The 22,691-nt window shown below is 39.3% G+C and overlaps 1 protein-coding gene and 1 pseudogene across 1 annotated transcript; one reads left to right on the top strand and one right to left on the bottom strand.

Annotated features, from left to right (window-relative positions):
• Window positions 1-2,204: 2,204 nt before the first annotated feature.
• LOC122674476 (olfactory receptor 140-like) lies at window positions 2,205-3,125 on the top strand. Its single transcript, XM_043872838.1, has one exon. It carries the CDS (start codon window positions 2,211-2,213, stop codon window positions 3,123-3,125), a length of 915 nt encoding a protein of 304 aa, XP_043728773.1. The 5' UTR covers window positions 2,205-2,210.
• A 3,518-nt stretch (window positions 3,126-6,643) lies between these two features.
• Window positions 6,644-8,809, bottom strand: LOC122674475 (annotated as a pseudogene).
• Between the last annotated feature and the right edge of the window lie 13,882 nt (window positions 8,810-22,691).

Below are 22,691 nucleotides of genomic sequence, written 5' to 3'. Positions count from 1 at the left end.
TCCATTTAATAATTGTGTTGGACATAGTTATGAATAATGATTTTTCTCCTTTAAAATCATTCTCCATTAGCATTTATTCCTAGAAAGGATACCATGGAACCAAAGATGAATGAAGTGGTAGTATCTATTTCTTCATATCTACTATCTAAAACACATTTATAATTATGTCATTCTTATTTTATACACACTATATCAACTTCTGGTCTGTTAGGGGAATCCCACATCAGAATCCAAGAATGAAATTAAGCTACTTCACTTTGTTTCCTCATAAGTACAAAATTTTCATTTTGGATAACAGGTAATAAAGGTCTATATCTGTTTATTTAGGAAAGGAAGTAATGTTTGCCGAATACATTTTATTGTATTTATGTTTTATCTTCTTTTTTCTTTGGGAAAATTATGTCCTTAAATTTCTCATTCTGTTAGTAATGTTGTGTCTTGTAAAGAGGAATGATGGATGATGGATGCTGTGGGAAGATGGAGAAGGACACGGGGACGCATGTAGCAGAAACAGAAAGGAGTGGGAAGCTCATTCCTACCATGGATGGATGCTTCACTGCTGTTTGGTAATGAAATTTCAGGAAGTAAAGACACTGATCAGAGACACTTTTTATGACTCTGTGTGAACAAAGATACATTAATATACATAGCAAGTATCCAATAAGTATGTGTTGAATAATTGAACTTGTAGTAGCTATTTATAACAATAGATTATATATGTGTTAGGCTATATAAATATGGATATATGTACAGTAAATTATCTATCTCTATCTTACCTTACAGATTATTTCCCCCTATTCTCTACATTAATTTTTAATAACAATTAGACATGTACTTTAATATGGCAGTTCAACATTTTGTTTATAGTGATTATCATAGCATAATAAAAAGTGACATCAGAATATTTTGTTTATATCCACATGCTTTAACCATTTTTTTTAGCTTTATCAATCTCTAATATTCATTCTCCACATTAAATTTTTATTTTAAACCTTGGAAATAATGATTTTTTGCTAGAAAGATCCTCTTGTTCTGAAACATGGATGCAACAGGTTTTTTTTTAGTTCATGTGTATAGAAGGTATACATTTACTGAATATGTCTATGTTTAATTGTATGTGGAAGAGTCTTGAAAAATAAAAAAAATCAATTAAAATGCCTTAATTACTTTGAAAATAAAATGACCCAGTAACATGCTATTTCCAAGAGGCAACTAAATATGTTCATAATTACCCCATACCATGTGTTAGAAACTATACAAGAGGAGTGCAGCTTCCTTTCAAGCATTTACTTCAGTTTCTCATTAAGTAGAAAGTGACGATAAATAGAGCAGGAGAAAAAGAACACTTGATTTTCTCCTGTTTATGGTCTCAGAATGCAGACATATTTCACCCATGGCAAATGGCAACTTGCCAAGCATTTACTCATCACCTAATAGGTTCAGACACTGCAGACATCATGCTAAGTGCTATGTGTTCAGTCACCAGAGACAGCAGTGACTTATGCACATGCCCTAAGCTCCCTAATATTATAGATATTTATTAACAGTGTCTTTCCTTCCACATATACAGCTGAGGGTTCAAGTGTGAGTTGTCATGGAGAAGGAACAATTCTCACCTCTTTGAGGCAGTTCTAAACTTATAAGGGTTAGTCACTAAGTTGTGTCTGACACTTGCGACCCCATAGACTGTAGCCCACCAGGTTCTTCTGTCCATGGGATTTTCCAGGCAGGAATACTGGAGTAGGTTGCCATTTCCTTCTACAAAACTTATAAGATATAACTGAAAATTTCAATTTGTAATCTCATAGACAAAAAGGAGGTCTCAAAAGCATGGGCTGTAAAGATGACTTTGCAGAATCAAATGGACTTGGAATCAGAATGAAACCCCAGATCTCATGTAGATAACCCAGTATTTTCTTTGTAAATTACACATCAAATATTGCCCTATAGCTATTTTACAGGTGACTAACTCTATGTGTCTGAAGGGATAGAAAGCATCACAGAAAAAGTAAGAAAGATTTGAAACAAGCACAGAAGCAAAGTGCCAAGGACAAGCTCAACAGTTACAGTGCCTGCAGTTTTTGTTGTTGTTGTTGTTGTTTCCCTAAGAAATTCAGGCTAAATTATTTCATGATTAATAAATATCATTCTTTATTCTTTGTAGGTAACCTAGTCCCCAGGAAAGTGTTACTTCCTAAATAGATGTCTCAATGCCTCCCAACAATGTGACTGAATTTGTTCTCCTGGGATTCACACAGAATCCACACTCGCAGAAAATGCTCTTCATTGTCTTTTTGCTCATTTTCCTGTTTACCGTGTTGGCCAACCTGCTCATTGTCATCACCATTTCCCTCAGTCCCACACTTTCTGCTTCCATGTACTTCTTTCTCATGCACTTGTCCTTCATAGATGCCTCCTTCAGCTCTGTCACCACCCCCAAAATAATCACTGACCTGCTGCACTGGAGGAGAACCATCTCCTGGGGTGGCTGCCTGACTCAGCTCTTCATGGAGCACTTCCTGGGAGCGTCAGAGACCATCGTTCTCACTGTCATGGCCTATGACCGCCACGTGGCCATCTGCAAGCCTCTGCACTACACGGCCATCATGCGACAGGGGCTCTGCCAGCTCCTGGTGGTGGTGGCCTGGACTGGGGGGATCCTGCATGCCATGGTGCAGATTCCTTTCACCATGGACTTGACCTTCTGTGGCTCAAATCTTATTGACCACTTTATGTGTGATTTCTTCTCACTGTTAAAACTATCCTGCAGCCACACCTGCACACTTGGAATTGTGGTGGCAGCTAACACAGGGGGCATGTGCTTTCTCATCTTTGTCCTGCTTCTCATCTCCTACATAGTCATCCTGAACTCCTTGAAATTCCACAACTCTAAAGGACGACACAAAGCCCTCTCTACATGTGGCTCCCACTTTACAGTAGTGGTACTCTTTTTTGCCCCTTGTATATTCACCTACATGCGTCCTGTGGCTACTTATCCTGTGGACAAATTTGTGGCTATGTTCTTTGCAATCCTCACTCCCATGTTAAATCCTATCATATACACAGTTAGAAATGCAGAGGTGAAAAATGCAGTGAAAGTTTTGCTGACTAGGAGAGTAACTTAGGCTGTTCATGGTGCCTAGAAAGTGATGAGTTAAATACTTAGGAAGGGCTATACCTGTCGTAAAGTTTGAATGCAATCTAAGAAACTTTCCATGTCATTAACAAAAACAATAAAGAAAAAAGACCCAGAAACTAGCAACTGTTGTTTATTTAATATTGATATCTTTAATGTACTTTCCCAATGTTTCAGCGTTCATGATTATAACTTCAGAATCAGCAATGGAAAGAAGAGCTATAAACCCCCAGTTTGGTGATTGTAGAATATGTTTTTCTCCAGAGCCTCACTGGTACTTTACCAAGTTCTTCATATATGTCTTTGGATGAAATGGGCGTTTTCACAGGACTATGATGGCAGAACTCCTATGTTTGCTTAGCCTGTGGTAGCAAAAACAAGGGATAGAAATTCTTAGGTAGATACACAATGGAGAGACAGTTGCATGTAGGAATAACACCTGAATTTTGATTTGCACTATGAATTTACCCAAAGAAAAATGAGTGACACCCACAAAAGGAAGAAATAATAATCCATAGTCTATAATTATTAAAACAAAAAATGCAGCAGAAAATTTGAAATTACTCTTAATTTACTCTATTTTCTTCAATAAGCTTATGGTTCACAGATTTTCTTGAATATAAAGAAAATATTCCCATTTTCCAGATCAAGACTTGAGGAACCATTTTTAAATAGGGTAAGCATCTTTCACTAATATCAAGACAAAAATTTATGATTTAGTACTAAAGTTGTAGCTCTTTTAGGTCTGATACACATATTTACATGAAAGAACCTCTTCTTATGTATCAGACACATTCACTTCAGTTGACTTATACATGTACTAAACTAGTGGTTCCATTATCGTTATCATTATCATTATCTCCACTTAACAGAGAAGCAAATTGAAGATGAGAGGTTTAGTAATTTACTTGTCTCACATCACATGTTTTTCCCCCATAAAGTGGGTCAGGAGCTATTACACTGGAATTCAACTTCCTTGGCTGCTGCTGTTTAGTCCCTAAGTCATGTCTGACTCTTTGCAAACCTGTGGACTGCAGCCTGCCAGGCTCCTCTGTCCAAGGGATTTCCCAGGCTAGAATATTGGAGTGGGTTGCCATATCCTTCCTCAGGGGATCTTCCCAACCCAAGGATTGAACTCACATCTTCTGTTTGGCAGGACGATTCTTTACCATTGGGCCACTGGGAAGCCAACAGCTTCCTTACAAACTTCCAATCTAGGGCATAAAAGTCAGCCTTAGTTTCTTACAAATGAAACACTATTGTCTATAGCATGCTTGGATCTATAGATAAGAAAATTGCCTGCACTCTTAATGATTCACTTTGTCCTTCAAGAAAATGGTGCCCAATTTGTTTCAGGCTTCTCTCAGATGCAGCATTATATACTTCAGCAGTACAAGTGTCTGTTTCTTTGTTTGTTTGTTTGTTTTTTCTTTTTTGAAAATTAAAGGTATGCCACATTACTTTTACAAACAACCAGCATTGCTATAGTAATGGTAACCTATTATGGAAAATGATCCAAAAAAGAACACACATACTAAATCACACACATATGTGTTCTTTTTCAGACTCTCTCTCTCTCTCTCTCTCTCTCTCTCTCTCTATATATATATATATATATATATATATATATATATATATAAACCACTTTACCACTTTAGTGCACAGCTGAAAGTAACATAGCATTGTAAATTAACTATACTTCAATAAAAGATGGAAAAATATTGCAGAAGCACACCAGCTTCAGTATGATAATGGATTTCTTTTTATAAAATAAAAATCCCCTTTTGATTTATTTCCATTAGTGAAAGCAAGTACAAACGTTGGTCTTCGTAAAAGCCAACTGTCTCAGGTGAACTTTCCGAAAATGGGGGAAACCTGCCGTGCTCCTTTATGCAGGTGAACAATGCACAGTGATTCTACCTTATTCTACATTATTAATAAGCCTTTATAAGTCTAAGATTCTCTGGCTAGAGCACTCCAACACATATTACTTCTCAATGAATGCCACTTTCTCAAATATAGTGATTAACTGGAGCTATTTTGTCAATAATCTAGACATTTAGTAATGTCTGAGCACGGTACAGCGGTGCTTGTGTTTACAGAGTTATGCATAGTTGTCTCCCATTCATTAGAAACAGAACTTTTCTCACAATATCTAAGCCTGGAAAATGATATAATTAGCACTTAATCTATTTAAAAGGTTAAGTTTGAATTTGCTAATGATAATTAAACCTTTCAACAAAATTAAGAGGAAATGATATGCGGCTCATTCTGCCTTGTGACTAATAGAGAGGATACGAGAGTAATTCAGATGTTGCTGTTCAGTTGTGAAGTTGTGTCTGATTCTTTGTGACCCCATGTGCTGCAGCAGGCCAGATTTCTCTGTCCTTCACTATCTCCCAGAGTTTGTTCAAACTCATGTCCATTGAGTCAGTGATGCCATCCTACCATCTCATCCTCTGTCGTCTCCATCTCCTCCTGCCCTCAAACTTTCCCAATATCAGAGTCTTTTCTAATGAGTTGGCTCTTCACATCGGGTGGACAAATTATTGAAGCTTCAGCTTCATCATCAATCCTTCCAATGAATATTCCAGATTGATTTCCCCCTTTAGGACTGATGGGTTTGATGTCTTTGCAGCCCAAGGGACTTTCAAGAGTTTTCTCCAGCACCATAGTTTAAAAGTGTCAATTCTTCAGCACTCAGCCTTCTATATGGTTAAAATCTCACATCCAGATGTGACAGCTGGAAAAACCATAGCTTTGGCTATATGAATCTTTGTTGCAAAGTGATGTCTCTGATTTTTAATACACTGTCTAGATTTGTCATAGCTTTTCTTCCAAGGAGAAAGCATCATTTAATTTCATGGCTGCAATCACCATTATCAGTCATCATGAGCAGTCATTATTAGCAGTCATCATGGCTGCAGTGATTTTTAAACCCAAGAAAATAAAATCTGACAGTTTCCATATTTTCCCCATCTATTTGCCATGAAGTAATGGGACCAGAGGCCGTGATCTTACTCTTTTGAATGTATAATGTTAAGCCAGCTTTTTCCACTCCTCTTCCACCCATATCAAGAGGCTCTTTAGTTCCTTTTCACTTTCTGCCATTAGAGTGGTATTATCTGCATATCTGTGGTTGTTGATATCTCCCCTGAAAATCTTGATTTCAGCTTGTGATTCATCCAGCCCAGCATTTCATATGATGCACTCTGCACAGAAGTTCAATAAGCAGCATGACAATATATAGCCTTGAATGACTCTTTTCCCACCATAGAACCAGTCAAATTTTCCATTTCCAGTTCTATTTCTTTCTTTTTTTTTTTTTGTTATTATTTTTTTGGGGCTTTTTATGATTTTACTTAATAAAATATTTGATTGCAGGAGGAAAAAAATGAATTTCCCCAAAACTAGAAAAGCATTTTTTTTTTTAAAGCAGTTTTTCAATTTACTATGTTAAACTCATCTTGAGCTCGGTAAAGCACATGGCACGATATCTTTAAAGTTTTACTGTGTTTCAGGATTATTCTTGAAAAGATATTCTGCCAGAAAATCAACAGGATCATCAGGTCTGACCTTACAACACTCATTCAGACCCTGCATAAGGTTGGCATAACATAGGTCATTAAATAGTTTCTCAAGGGAATAGACTGGGCCTCCAGTAATTCTCTTTCTTCTCTTTTCACTTCCTCTAGTCGTTTGTTCCATTCCTCCCAGCAGGCGATCTTGTCGGCGGTCTCCACTGCCTCCTTGTGCTCTCTCTCGGCCTCCTCCATGGCCTCCTTGGCCAGCCGTTCCTCAGCAGCCTTCCGCTCCTCTTCCGCCTTTTCTTCATCCGTTAAACCATAATTGCGAGGCTCCCCGACCTCCTTGATGAGCTGTTTGATGGCAAGTCTGTTCTGAGCATCTTCAAGTCTTCCTACATCTATATGGATCGGGTGGATTTCAAGTTCGTCGAAGTAGTTGAGGACAGTCTCGTCTTCCGTGTTGATGTCCCGGTAGTTGCTCAGAGCCCGGAGGAAGCGGTCCTGGCTGTAGTGGGTGCCTGTCACGACGCTCTCTGGGAGGTTCATCATCCGCTCCTTGAGGAACTCGTCCGACGCATCGAGGGAACGCACGAACTCAGGTATGATTAATTTATCATAGGGAAACATTTTGCCTCTGCCTTCTTCCTCTTCCTCCTCATCCTCTTGGCTGAACAGGTCTTTGGCCTGATCATAGGTCTTTGGGAATCCATCCAAAATGTAACCTTGATTCCTGCAAGGCATGGATTTTAGCTTTTCTTTCATAAATCTAATAATATATTCATCTTCCAGGTGACCTGCGTTCTGGTCCATGCTTTCCTTGATGCCCTCCAAGAGCTCCTGGGCATCTTCCACGTTATCCTCCTCTTCCTCCTCTTCACCTTCTTCTTCTCCTCCTTCCACTACATCCTTAGGTGTAATGATTGCCTCCAGTTTCGCTATGGCTTCAGAGATGACATCCTTCAATTTAATGTGGTGCAATTTATAGTATTTGGCTAAAACTTCGGCAATGCTGGATTTTCCCACCACTGGAGGGCCGAGAATGCAAATCTTGATCGGCAGTAATCTTCTGCTTTGCTTGTACTCTTTGAGGATGCTGTTGATGTTTTCCACAAATCCGGCTTGGGCGAACCATCGAATGTTAAAATTCTCCTTCACAAAGAGTGCTTCCATCCTCAAATTGACCAGTAAGTGGTCAATATTCTCTTGTGTTAAGTCCTTGGTTAGGAAAGAATTTTCCTTGAGTATTTTCTGGATTTTCCCAGGGCCAGTACTTTTACTGATGCACTTGACAAAGTCTTCCAGGGTGTGAACTGACTCATCCACAGCCACCAGGTAGTGGAGCTTCGGCACGTGGTCTATGATGTTTGGATCACTCCTGCTAGATCAAGGATGTGAATGGCTGGAATGACATTTGTTCCATCTCCAAACACTGGTAATGCAGGGACTTCACCCAACCAAGCTAGCTTAAAAAAAGCATGCAAGATGCCTCCTTCCATTCCATACTGAAGTCCAGCAGCCACTACGTAAGTGGTGAATTTTCTGACATTTTTCCAAAATTTGAGAACCATTTTTTCAGCATTTATGTGGTCCAGAAAATTAGGATGCTGCTTTCTTCTTCGATAATCCTCTTCAGTAAATGGGACCTCAGAGTCATCCGGGTCCAGGGGTTTGGACCTCGCCCAGGTCATCACTGTGGAGACCAAACCTTCCACTTTTTGAAATGGCTGCTTTCTTCATTTAGGGCAGAGACTGCCCAGATGGCTTCCTCCGCTTGCTGGGGGTTCTCAGTGATGTTATAAATGATAACATCACATTCCAGCAGGCGCAAGAGAAGATCTTCTTGAGAGATGCCACAGTAGGTCTCCACAGCAAACTCGGGTCGGGGGACGTCCAGCTTGGAAAGTGTGCCCACGATCTGGAACGTGCCTTCCTTCAGTTTGGCCATGGAGGCTTCTGGCATCGCTGATTTAGTTTCATCATCCTCTTCCTCCTCCTCCGTAATTTCTTCAAGTGAAGCCCCAACAACACAGTTAGAAAGAAACTTCCCGATGTTTCTGCTGCTGTATGAGTCCAGAAGGTTTATAAACACCCTCTGGATCCGGATAGCTTTCTCCGCAGGGGCAGCACCTTCCTCTTCTTCAGCCATGGTGGGAGCCTCGCTGGTTGCTAAGGAGAAAGCGTCCCTTTGGTTGCCAAGGAGGTGGGTGTGGCCGCGGCCCTAGGACCGCGGAACCCAGGCCTTTGTTATTATTTTTATTAGTTGGAGGCTAATTATTTCACAACATTGCAGTGGGTTTTGTCATACATTGACATGAATCAGCCATGGATTTACATGTATTCCCCATCCTCATCCCCCCTCCCACCTCCCCCTCCACCCGATTCCTCTGGGTCTTCCCAGTGCACCAGGCCCGAGCACTTGTCTCATGCATCCCACCTGGGCTAGTGCTCTGTTTCACTATAGATAATATACACGCTGTTCTCTCGAAACATCCCACCCTCACCTTCTCCCACAGAGTCCAAAAGTCTGTTCTGTACCTGTGTGTCTCTTTTTCTGTTTTGCATATAGGATTAAAATTACCATCTTTCTAAATTCCATATATATGTGTTAGTATGCTGTAATGTTCTTTATCTTTCTGGCTTACTTCACTCTGTATAATGGGCTCCAGTTTCATCCATCTCATTAGAACTGATTCAAATGAATTCTTTTCAACGCCTGAGTAATATTCCATTGTGTATATGTACCACAGCTTCCTTATCCATTCGTCTGCTGATGGGCATCTAGGTTGCTTCCATGTCCTGGCTATTATAAACAGTGCTGCGATGAACATTGGGGTGCTCATGTCTCTTTCAGATCTGGTTTCCTCAGTGTGTATGCCCAGGAGTGGTATTGCTGGGTCATATGGCAGTTCTATTTCCAGTTTTTTAAAGAAATCTCCACACTGTTTTCCATAGTGGCTGTACTAGTTTGCATTCCCACCAACAGTTTAACAGGGTTCCCTTTTCTCCACACCCTCTCCAGCATTTATTGCTTGTAGACTTTTGGATAGCAGCCATCCTGACTGGCGTGTAATGGTACCTCATTGTGGTTTTGAATTATATTTCTCTGATAATGAGTGATGTGGAGCATCTTTTCATTTGTTTGTTAGCCATCTGTATGTCTTCTTTGGAGAAATATCTGTTTAGTTCTTTGGCCCATTTTTTGGTTGGGTCATTTATTTTTCCGGAATTGAGCTGCAGGAATTGCTTGTATATTTTTGAGGTTAGTCCCTTGTCTGTTGCTTCATTTGCTATTATTTTCTCCCAATCTGAGTGCTGTCTTTTCACCTTGCTTATTGTTTCCTTTGTTGTGCAAAAGCTTTTAAGTTTCATTAGGTCCCATTTGTTTATTTTTGCTTTTATTTCCAATATTCTGGGAGGTGTGTCACAGAGGATCCTGCTGTGATTTATGTTGGAGAGTGTTTTGCCTATGTTCTCCTCTAGGAGTTTTATAGTTTCTGTTCTTACATCTAGATCTTTAATCCATTTTGAGTTTATTTTTGTGTATGGTGTTAGAAAGTGTTCTAGTTTCATTCTTTTACAAGTGGTTGACCAGTTTTCCCAGCACCACTTGTTGAAGAGGTTGTCTTTTTTCCATTGTATATCCTTGCCTCCTTTGTCAAAGATAAGGTGTCCATAGGTTCGTGGATTTATCTCTTGGCTTTGTATTCTGTTCCATTGGTCTATATTTCTGTCTTTGTGCCAGTACCATACTGTCTTGATGACTGTGGCTTTGTAGTAGAGTCTGAATTCAGGCAGGTTGATTCCTCCAGTTCCATTCTTCTTTCTCAAGATTACTTTGGCTATTTGAGGTTTTTCGTATTTCCATACAAATTGTGAAATTATTTGTTCTAGTTCTCTGAAAAATACTGTTGGTAGCTTGATAGGGATTGCATTGAATCTATAGATTGCTTTGGGTAGAATAGCCATTTTGACAATATTGATTCTTCCAATCCATGAACACGGTATGTTTCTCCATCTGTTTGTGTCCTCTTTGATTTCTTTCATCAGTGTTTTATAGTTTTCCATGTATAGGTCTTTTGTTTCTTTAGGTAGATGTACTCCTAAGTATTTTATTCTTTTTGTTGCAATGGTGAATGATATTGTTTCCTTAATTTCTCTTTCTGTTTTTTTCATTGTTAGTGTATAGGAATGCAAGGGATTTCTGTGTGTTCATTTTATATCCTGCAACTTTACTATATTCTTTGATTAGCTCTAGTAATTTTCTGGTAGAGTCTTTAGGGTTTTCTATATAGAGGATCATGTCTTCTGCAAACAGTGAGAGTTTCACTTCTTCTTTTCCTATCTGGATTCCTCTTACTTCTTTTTCTTCTCTGATTGCTGTGGCCAAAACTTCCAACACCATGTTGAATAGTAGTGGTGAGAGTGGGCACTCTTGTCTTGTTCCTGATTTCAGGGGAAATGCTTTCAATTTTTCACCATTGAGGGTAATGTTTGCTGTGGGTTTGTCATATAGAGCTTTTATTATGTTGAGGTATGTTCCTTCTATTCCTGCTTTCTGGAGAGTTTTAATCATAAATGAGTGTTGAATTTTATCAAAGGCTTTCTCTGCATCTATTGAGATAATCATATGGTTTTTATCTTTCAATTTGTTAATGTGGTGTGTTACATTGATTGATTTGCAGATATTAAAGAATCCTTGCATTCCTGGGATAAAGCCCACTTGGTCATGGTGTATGATTTTTTTAAATATGTTCTTGGATTCTGTTTGCTAGAATTTTGTTAAGGATTTTTGCATCTATGTTCATCAGTGATATTGGCCTGTAGTTTTCTTTTTATGTAGCATCTTTGTCTGGTTTTGGAATTAGGGTGATGGTGGCCTCATAGAATGAGTTTGGAAGTTTACCTTCTTCTGCAATTTTCTGGAAGAGTTTGAGTAAGATAGGTGTTAGCTCTTCTATAAACTTTTGGTAGAATTCAGCTGTGAAGCCATCAGGTCCTGGGCTTTTGCTTGCTGGAAGATTTCTGATTACAGTTTCGATTTCCTTGCTTGTGATGGGTCTGTTAAGATCTTCTATTTCTTCCTGGTTCAGTTTTGGAAAGTTATACTTTTCTAAGAATTTGTCCATTTCTTCCAAGTTGTCCATTTTATTGGCATAGAGCTGCTGGTAGTAGTCTTTTATGATCCTTTGTATTTCAGTGTTGTCTGTTGTGATCTCTCCATTTTCATTTCTAATTTTGTTAATTTGGTTCTTCTCCCTTTGTTTCTTAATGAGTCTTGCTAATGGTTTGTCAATTTTGTTTATTTTTTCAAAAAACCAGCTTTTAGCTTTGTTGATTTTTGCTATGGTCTCTTTCATTTCTTTTTCATTTATTTCTGCCTTAATTTTTAAGATTTCTTTCCTTCTGCTAACCCTGGGGTTCTTCATTTCTTCCTTCTCTAATTGCTTTAGGTGGAGAGTTAGGTTATTTATTTGGCTTTTTTCTTGTTTCTTGAGGTAAGCCTGTAATGTTATGAACCTTCCCCTTAGCACTGATTTTACAGTGTCCCATAGGTTTTGGATTGTTGTGTTTTCATTTTCATTCATTTCTATACATATTTTGATTTCTTTTTTGATTTCTTCTATGACTTATTGGTTATTCAGAAGCGTCTTATTTAGCCTCCATATGTTTGAATTTTTAACAATTTTTTTTCCTGTAATTGAGATCTAATCTTACTGCACTGTGGTCAGAAAAGATGACTGGAATGATTTCAATTTTTTTGAATTTTCCAAGGCCAGATTTATGGCCCAGGATGTGATCTATTCTGGAGAAGCTTCCGTGTGCACTTCAGAAAAAGGTGAAGTTGATTGTTTTGGGGTGAAATGTCCTATAGATATCAATTAGGTCTAGCTGGTCCATTGTGTCATTTAAGGTTTGTGTTTCCTTGTTAATTTTCTGTTTAGTTGATCTATCCATAGTTGCTAGTGGGGTGTTAAAGTCTCCCACTATTATTGTGTTACTATTAATTTCCTTTTTCATACTCATTAGCATTTGCCATACATATTGCGGTGCTCCTATGTTGGGTGCATATATATTTATAATTGTTATATCCTCTCCTTGGATTGATCCTTTGATCATTATGTAGTGTCCTTCTTTGTCTCTTTTCACATCCTTTATTTGAAAGTCTATTTTATCTGATATGAGTATTGTTACTCCTGCTTTCTTTTGTTCTCCGTTTGCATGAAATATTTTTTTCCAGCCCTTCACTTTTAGTCTGTATGTGTCTCTCGTTTTGAGGTTGGTCTCTTGTAGGCAGCATATATAGGGGTCTTGTTTTTGTATCCATTCAGCCAGTCTTTGTCTTTTGGTTGGGGCATTCAACCCATTTACATTTAAGGTAATTAATGATAGGTGTGGTCCCGTTGCCATTTACTTTGTTGTTTTGGGTTCACGTTTACACAACCTTTCTGTATTTCCTGTCTAGAGAAGATCCTTTAGCATTTGTTGAAGAGCTGGTTTGGTGGTGCTGAATTCTCTCAGCTTTTGCTTGTCCGTAAAGCTTTTGAATTCTCCTTCATATCTGAATGAGATCCTTGCTGGGTACAGTAATCTAGGTTGTAGGTTATTCTCTTTCATTGCCTTAAGTATGTCCTGCCATTCCCTTCTGGCCTGGAGGGTTTCTATTGAAAGATCACCTGTTATCCTTATGGGAATCCCTTTGTGTGTTGTTTGTTGTTTCTCCCTTGCTGCTTTTAATATTTGTTCTTTGTGTTTGATCTTTGTTAATTTGATTAATATGTGTCTTGGGGTGTTTCACCTTGGGTTTATCCTGTTTGGGACTCTCTGGGTTTCTTGGACTTGGGTGGCTATTTCCTTCCCCATTTTAGGGAAGTTTTCAGCTATTTTCTCCTCGAGTATTTTCTCATGGCCTTTCTTCTTGTCTTCTTCTTCTGGGACTCCCATGATTCAAATGTTGGGGCATTTCACATTGTCCCAGAGGTCCCTGAGGTTGTCCTCATTTCTTTTGATCCTTTTTTCTTTTTTCCTCTCTGCTTCATTTATTTCCACCATTTTATCTTCTACCTCACTTATCCTATCTTCTGTCTCTGTTATTCTACTCTTGGTTCCCTCCAGAGTGTTTTTGATCTCATATATTTCATTGTTCATTTTTAATTGACTCTTTTTTATTTCTTCTAGGTCTTTATTAAACATTTCTTGCATCTTTTCAATCTTTGTCTCCAGGCTATTTATCTGTAACTCCATTTTGTTTTCAAGATTTTGGATCATTTTTATTATCATTATTCTAAATTCTTTTTCAGGTAGATTCCCTGTCTCCTCCTCTTTTGTTTGGCTTGGTGGGCATTTTTCACGTTCCTTTACCTGCTGGGTATTTCTCTGCCTTTTCATCTTGTTTAGATTGGTGTGTCTGGAGTGGGCTTTCTGTATTCTGGAGGTCTGTGGTTCCTTTTTATTGTGGAGGTTTTACCCAGTGGGTGGGGTTGGAGGATTGGCTTGTCAAGGTTTCCTGGTTAGGGAAGCTTGCATCGGTGTTCTGGTGCATGGAGCTTCATTTCTTCTCTCTGGAGTGCAATGGAGTGCCCAGTAATGAGTTTTGAAATGTGTCTATGTGTTCGGGTGACCATGGGCAGCCTGTATGTTGGCATTCAGGGCTATGTTCCCGCATTGCTGGAGAATTTGCATGGTATGTCTTGCTCTAAAACTTATTGGCTCTTGGGTGGTGGTTGGTTTCAGTGTAGGTATGGAGGCTTTTGGATGGTCTCTTATTACTTTAAGTTCCATGTAGTCAGGAGTTTTCTGGTGTTCTCGGGTTTTGGGCTTAAGCCTCCTGCCTCTGGATTTCAGTTTTATTCTTCCAGTAGTCTCAAGACTTCTCCTACTATACAGTACTGCTAGTAAAACTCCTAGGTTAATGGCAAAAGATTCTCCCCCGTGAGGGACACCCAGAGAGGTTCACAGAGTTACATGAAGAAGAGGAGAGGGAGGAGGGAGATAGAGATGAGGAGGAGGAGAAAAGGGGGGACTCAAGAGGAGAGAGACCGATCTATGCAGCTGTCTGTTCCCAGAGTGTTCTCCGTAGCCCAGACACCCACAAAGATTCACAGAATTGGATTGGGAAGAGAAGGGGGAAGGAGGAAATAGAGGTGTCCTGAGGTAGAAAAAGGAGAGTCAAGATTGGGAGAGAATAATCAACACACTCCTGAATAAAAATGGGAACTGAATATTGGATTCTTAAATGTCCACTATTTATATCATATACTGAAAAACAAAAGATTAAAAATCTAGAGTAGAGGTTAGACTCTTAAAAATACTATTTTAAAAACAAAAACCAAAACACACAAAAAAAATTTAGAAATATATATGAAGTTCGGTTTAAAAATAGGGCTTCTCTCTCTCTCTCTCTCTCTTTTTTTAAGGTTATAGTGTAATGAAAATGAAAATTACGGAGTAATAGAGGACTTTAAAAGGAAGTAAGAGAAAAAGAAAAATAGAAAATAGAAGAGAAAAAGGAAAAAAAAGGAAAAAAAAAAACAAGAAAAAAATTTTCCTAATTAAAAAAATCATAAAAATCTATGAAAATGAAAGTTAAGGAGTAATGGGGGAGTAATAGGGAATTTTAAAAGAAAATAAAAGACAATAAAGAAAAAAATTTTTTTTTTTTTTACTTAAAAAAAAAAAGTAGAAATATATCTAGGAATTTCTTTGGAGCTGTTGCAGTCAGTGTGGGTTTGGTTCAGTTTCAGATAGCTCCTCGTTCCAGCTTACACTTCTCGATATCTACAGGCCCCTTCCAGTGTAATCAGTGTTACCTACCGGGATATTAATCTGTTGCACTGGTCCCTTCTGAACCGGTTCCCTTTGTTTATTTGGCTCCTGTTTGCTGGTCTCTTCAGTGCCTAATTTCCGCCCTGACACAGGCGGGCAGAGGTGGTCTCTTATTCAGGTTGCTAGTTCCGTCGCGCTGTGGGGAGGGGCTGGCGCTGCTTTCCCCGTCTACGCCGCTCAGGCTCCCGGCTGTTCTATATGGAGCGTGCCCTGCACTGCTCGCAGTTCCAGCCCTCAGGTGTTCCACAAAAGCATGGAACAAAAAGCTGCACCTGCATTTTGTGCCTACGCCGTCCGAGTGGCTTAGGCAGCCAGGTGCTTGATGGGCGCACTCTCGCCGGGTGTGGTGCGCCTTCTGCCCTCCGCGTCCCCAGCCCCAGTCCCCACCTGCGCCAGTTGGGTGCCTGTGCCCTGTGTCTCGTCACGACCCTTCTGGTGGATGCCGACCATCCAGAATCTCAGGAGGTCTTTGATTAGAAACTGGGGGCCTGTTTGCAGTGCGGTAGGGGATGCCGTCCTTGGGGCCGAGCCTGCCCCTTTCCCTTCCCCTCTGCCTCCAGCCTCTGGTGGGGCTGGGCCGGTCCGCAGTCTGCGAGCTCTTCTCTGGAATTGCTCGGTCCCTTTGTTCTGCGAACAGCCGGCAGTGTGTTCGGGCCGGTTAATTTACTCTCTCTCTCTTGCTATCCCACAGTTTAAGTTGGTAACTCACAAAAGCTCTCCCTGATTGTCCTCAGGGCACTCAGGCTCAGTCCTTATCCTAAGCAATGCCGCCCACTCCTCTCCATTCTGCCCCCACTTGCTGGTGGTGGATGTGGATGTCCGGGGTACTTTTCTGCTGGAAGTTGCTTTTAGGCACGTAATCTGTGAGTTTTATTTGTTGTTCCCCTCCCTGTCAGGTTGTCCTCCGAGATTCAAAAACTTCCCCCAGACCCGCCAGTGCGAGGGTTTCCTGGTGTTTGAAAACTTCCTCTATTAAGACTCCCTTTCTGGGACTGATCTCCGTCCTTAGCTCTTTTGTCTCTCTTTTTATCTTTTATATTTTGTCCTACCTCCTTTTGAAGACAATGGGTTGCTTTTCTGGGCGCCTGATGACCTCAGCTAGCGATCAGAAGTTGTTTTGTGAAGATTGCTCTGCGTTCAGTTATTCTTTTGATGAATTTGTAGGAGAGAAAGTGGTCTCCCCTTCCTATTCCTCCGCCATCTTGGCTTCCCCCCCCCCCCCCATTTCCAGTTCTACCTGTTCCTTCTTGACCTGCATACAGATTTCTCAGAATATAGGTAAGGTACTATGGGATTCTCATCTCTTTCAGAATTTTCCAGTTTTTTTTTTTTTTGTGATCCACAGAGTCATAGTATTTAGCATAGTCAATGAAACATAGGTAGAGTTATTTTTTCAATCCCTTGCTTACTTTTTCTATGATTCAACTGATGTTGTCTATTTGATCTCTGATTCCTCTGCCTTTTCTAAGTTCAGCTTGAATACCTGGAAGTTCTGAGTTCACAAATTGTTGAAGCCTAGCTTGAAGGATTTTGAGCATTACCTTGTTAGCATAGACTTTCCTAGTGGCTCAGATGTGAAGAATCCTTCTGCCAATGCTGGAGATCTGGGTTTAATCCCAGGGTTGGAAGTTCCCCTGGAGAAGGTAATGGCAACCCATGCCAATATTCTTGCCTGTAGAACTTCACGAACAGAGGAGCATGGTAGGCTCTAGTCCATGGGGTTGCGAAGAGTCGGACACTACTGAACAACAAGCTCTAAACGTGAACTTTACTAACATGTGAAATGAACACAATTGTACAGTAGTTTTAACATTTTTTGGCAGTTCCCTTCTTTGTGATTAGAATGAAAACTGACCTTTTCTAGTCATGTGACCACTGCTGAATTTTCCAAATTTGCTGGCATATCGAGTGCAGCACTTTAACATCATCATATTTTAATATTTTAAATAGCTGAGTTGGAATGCAGTTTTAAGGATGGGAAAAGTCTTAAGCGAATAGAGTGTCTAATCTAAGACTAAACTTAGAATTTGAGGAGGGAGTCTAGGCAATGGTTGTATCTTAGGAGCTATACCAGGGGCTCAGTGGACGGCTTAGAATATTCAGGCACAAATTATAAATTGTCAACATAAAACTTGGAAGGTGTCAGAACTGAAGTAAAAAGGGTAGACTGCATGACATTTTGCTTGATCATGAGTAAGTTTAAAGCTTGTTTAGATGTTCCTTTGCATTCATCAATAATCTTTTCTGAGGACCATCTGCCATGTGACTACTTCATATTCATTAAAAACAAACAAACAAAAAAAATAGTATTAAATCATGGTTTCATGAGAATCAATGAGATACGATATGTGGATCTGTTGTATAAGCATTGTTGCTGTTGTTCAGTCCCTAAATCATGTCCGACTCTTTGTGACACTGTGAACTGAAGCTCACCAGGCTTCTCTGTCCATTACTATCTCCCTGAGTTTGCTCAAATCCATGTCCATTGAGTTAGTGATGCCATCCAACCATCTCATCCTCTGTCGCACCCTTCTCCTCTTGCCCTCAGTGTTTCCCAGGATCAGGGGCTTTTCCAGTGAGTTAGCTCCTTGCATCAGGTGGCCAAAGTATGGGCTTCCCTGACAGCTCAGTTGGTAAAGAATCTGCCTGCAATGCAGGAGACCCCAGTTCAATTCCTGAATTGGGAATATCTGCTGGAAAAGGAAAAGGCTACACACGCCAGTATTCTTGGGCTTCCCTTGTGGCTCAGCTGGTAAAGATTCCTTCAATGGGGAGACCTGGATTCAATGGAGCTTCAGCTTCAGCATCAGTCCTTTCAATGAATATTCAGGGTTGATTTCCTTTAGTATTGACTGATTTGATCTCCTTGCAGTGCAAGGGACTCTCAAGAGTCTTCTCCAGCACCACAGTTTGAAAGTGTCAGTTCTTTGGCACTCGGCCTTCTTTATGGTCCAACTCTCACACCCAGACAAGACTACTGGAAAAAATTATAGATTTGACTAAATGGAACTTTGTTGACAAAGTGATATTTCTGCTTTTTAAAACACTGTCTATTTTTTATATAGCTATTCTTCCAAGGAGCAAGGGTCTTTTATTTTGGGGGTTGCAGTCACCATCTGTATCTATTTTGGAGCCCATGGAAATGAAATCTGAAAGTTTGCATATTTCCCCCATCTATTTGCCATGAAGTGATAGGACTGAATGCCATGATCTTCATTTCTTGAATGTTCAGTTTCAAGCCAGCTTTTTCACTCTCCTCTTTCACCTTCATCAAGAGGTTCTTTAGTTCCTCTTCACTTTCTGCTGTTAAAGTGGTATCATTTGCATATCTGAGGTTGTTGATATTCTGGCAATCTTGATTCCATCTTGTGATTCACCCAGCCAGAAATTTTGCATGATGTACTCTGCACATAAGTTAAATAACAGGATGACAATACACAGCTTGATGTACTCTTTCCCCAATTTTGAACCAGTCCTTTGTTCCATGTGTGGTTTAACTGTTGCTTCTTGTCCTGCATACAGGATTCTCAGGAGGCAGATAGATGATCTGGTATATATTCTTACATAGATCTCCTATCCCTTTAAGAATATTCCAGTTTGTTGTGATCCACACAGTCAAAGGCTTTAGCATAATCAATGAAACAGAAATAGATTTTTTTTAATTCCCTTAATTTTTCTATGATCCCATGCATGTTGGCAGTTTGATCTCTGGTTCCTCTGTCTTTTCTAAATCCAGTTTGTATACCTGGGAGTTCTCAGTTCATGAACTGCTGAGGCCTAGCTTGATGGATTTTGAGCATAATCTTGCTGGCATGTGAAATGATTGCATTTGTATGGTAATTTGAACATTCTTTGGCATTGCTTTTCTTTGTAATCAGAATGAAAACTGACCTTTGCAGCCCTATGGCACTGCTGAGTTTTCCAAATTTGCTAGCATAATGAGTGCCAGCAAATCACTTTCACAGAATCATCTTTTAAGCTTTGAAATAGCACAACCGGAATCCCATCACCTCCACTGTCTTTGTTTTTAGTAATACTTCCTAAGGCACACTTGACTTCACACTCCAGAGTGTCTGGTTCTCGGTGAGTGACCACATAAGCCTGTTCAAGTGGGTTAGTAAGAGTTTTTTGGTACAGTTCTTCTGCGTTTTCTGGTTACCTTTTTTTAATCTCTTCTGCTTCTGTTAGGTCCTTGCCTTTTTTGTCCTTTATTCTGTGTATCTTTGTATGAAATATTCCCTTGGTAACTCTTTAAGAGATTTCTAGTCTTTCCCATTCCATTGTTTTCCCCTATCCGCCCCCCCCCCCACACACACACACACATTGGTCACTTAAGAAGGCTTTCTTATCTCTCCTTGCTATTCTCTGGAACTCTGCATTCAGTTGGGTATAACCTTCCCTTTATTTTTTGATTTTCACCTCTCTTCTTTTCTCAACTTTTTGTAAAACCTCCTCAGACACCCACTTCGGCTTCTAACATTTCTTTTTCTCAGGGAGAGTTTTGGTCATCACCTCCTGTACAGTGTTACAGACCTCCATCCATAGTTCCTCAGGCACCCTGTCTGCTAGATCTAGTCCCTTGAATCTATTCATCACCTCCTCTGTATAATCATAGGGATTTGATATAGACCATACTATGAATGGTCTAGCAGTTTCCTTACTTTATTCTATTTGAGCCTAAATTTTGCAATAAGGAGCTGATTATCTGAGCCACAGTCAACTTCTGGTCTTATTTTTGCTGACTGTATAGAATTTCTCCATCTTCAGCTGCAAAGAATATAATCAATATTATTTCAGTACTGACCACTGGTGATGTCTGTGTGTAGAGTAGTCTCTTGCATTGTTGGAAGAGTGTGTTTGCTAAAACCAGAGCATTCTCTTAAAACAAACAAACAAACAAACAAAAAACAACAAAAGAAACCTCCTGTTCATTTTGTATCACCAATATTTGGTAATGTCAGTATTTTCAATGTATCCAGCCCACTAAATGTGTATGTGTGGTAACTTATCATATTTTATTTTCATTTCCCTAATGAAATATGATGGCTTACCAGGTGTCACAGTGGTAAAAATATCTGTCTGCCAATGCAGGAAGTGCAAGAGACAGTGGTTCAATCCCAGGGTCGGGAAGATCCAAGGAGTAGGAAATGGTAACCGACTCTAGTATTTTTTGCCTGGAATATTCTATGGACAGGGTTGCCAAGAGTTGGACACAACTGAGTGACTAAGCACACAGTAAAATGCAATGCTCAGAATCTTTTCACATGCTTGTTTTCCATCAGTATATCTTCTTTGGTAAGATGTCTATGCAAATCATTTGCCCATCTTCTCTGTTGGGTATTTTGTTTCTTATTTAACATATGTGTCTTTTATAAATACTTTCCACCAGTCTGTGGTTAGTCTTTTCATTGTCTCAAAAGTCTCGTTTTCAGAATAGAATTTTTAATTGTAATGAAGTTCATCTAATATGTTTTTCAATTCCTGATGTAAACATCATGTTTTTAGTAGACTTTATCTTTGTGGGTCATTTTTAGATTCACAGCAAATTTGAGTGAAAAATAGAGAGAGCTTGCATAAACAGTCTGTGCTCTCAACCCTCACAAACACCCAAGCCCTCCCTCTTATCAACATCCTGGACTAGGCTATTATATTTGTTACACTCAAGGGATCTGATGTGTTACTGAGACATCATTATCACCCAAAGTATATAGTCAACATTAGAGTCACTCTTAGCATAGTGCATTCTATCGATTTTTACCTAAAGGATCTCCTGGAGAAGAACATGGCAACCCATTCCAGTATTCTTGCCTTAGAATTCCATGGACAGAGGAGCCTGATGGGCTTACAGTCCATGGGATCACAGTCAGAAAGACTGAGTGAATAACACTCTACTATACTATAATGGCATTTATATGCCATCATGGTATCATGCACATAATTTAACTGCCATAAAAACCCTCTGTGTTCTGTTTATACATTCCTCTGTTAAAACTTAACAGAAACCTCATTAAAATGGAGTTTGGAGGACAAAAAAAAAAAAAAAAATGCTCTCCCATGCATGTACCACTGCACATTAACACAGAAACCAACAGGAAAGAGGTGCACTGCATCTATAGCAGGAAGTGACACTGCCTCACTGTGGCCAGCAGCAGGAAGTAAGGTTCTCTCCTTGCCTAGCAACAGCTCAGCCAATGAGGGACTGTTTTAACTCAGCCAGTGAAAGTCACTAGGCTTCAGGCTCCCAGTTTCCATTTACAGACATTCTGTATATAATAGTGCCTCCAAAATTTCCCATGCTTCTCTTTGCTGTTTCAGTTTCCCATGCGATTCATCATGGTTTCAGGTCACATGGCATTTTTTTTCTTAGTTTTATTGAAATATGGTTGACTTATATCACCATATAAGATACACAGCCTAATGATTGATTTACATATGTCACAACATTGTTGCTGCGTAGGTTTAGGGGACATCCATTATCTCATGTACATGCAAAATTAAAGAAAATTTAAAACCATATGTATTTTTCTTTTGATTTTTCTTCTTTCTTCAGAATTTATTCTGACAACTTTCATGTATAATGTGCAACAGTGATAATTATATTTATTATGTGGTATGTTACTTCCCCAGGTCTTATTTGTCTTATAACTGGATGTTTATAACTTTTGGCTATCTTCCTCTCATCTCTCCATCCCAGTTAACCACAAATCTGACCTCTTTCTCCTATTTTTGTGTTTGTATTTATAACCACTGATCTGATATTTTTCTTGGCAGTTTTTGTTTGTTTACATTTGACATACAACATTATGTTAGTTCTTAACACACAACAAAAGGATTTTATATTTCTGTATATTTCAAAATGATCACCATGATAAGTCTAGTTACCATCTATCACAATACAAATATATCATACTACTATTGACTATATTGACAATTCCTCTGTGAGCTTTAGATATGGACTTGAATTTGTTGAAGGGATATTTATTACACATTTAACTTCATTCTTTATTACATATTTAACCTCATTACTAATGATAAGCCTGTTCAGATTGTCTGACAAACATTTTTCCTAAATCCAATAACTTTATGATAGCTAATAAATATACTTTTAATGATTGATTGAAATCACCATGGCAAGATAGCAACCTTTGTAGATGCTATTTTTGCATTCATTTAGCACATAAGGAACAATCTCAAAGAAAAATGTT

Source organism: Cervus elaphus, chromosome 18 (genome assembly GCF_910594005.1).
Source record: "Cervus elaphus chromosome 18, mCerEla1.1, whole genome shotgun sequence".
In the NCBI taxonomy this organism is placed as follows: domain Eukaryota; kingdom Metazoa; phylum Chordata; class Mammalia; order Artiodactyla; family Cervidae; genus Cervus; species Cervus elaphus.
Note: the sequence above shows the minus strand (reverse complement) of the source record. Positions and strands in the feature narration are given on the sequence as shown.

What these genes read in the sequence shown, in the direction of transcription:
- LOC122674476 (XM_043872838.1), top strand. Translation starts at nt 2,211, where the DNA reads ATGCCTCCCAACAATGTGACTGAATTTGTTCTCCTGGGATTCACACAG.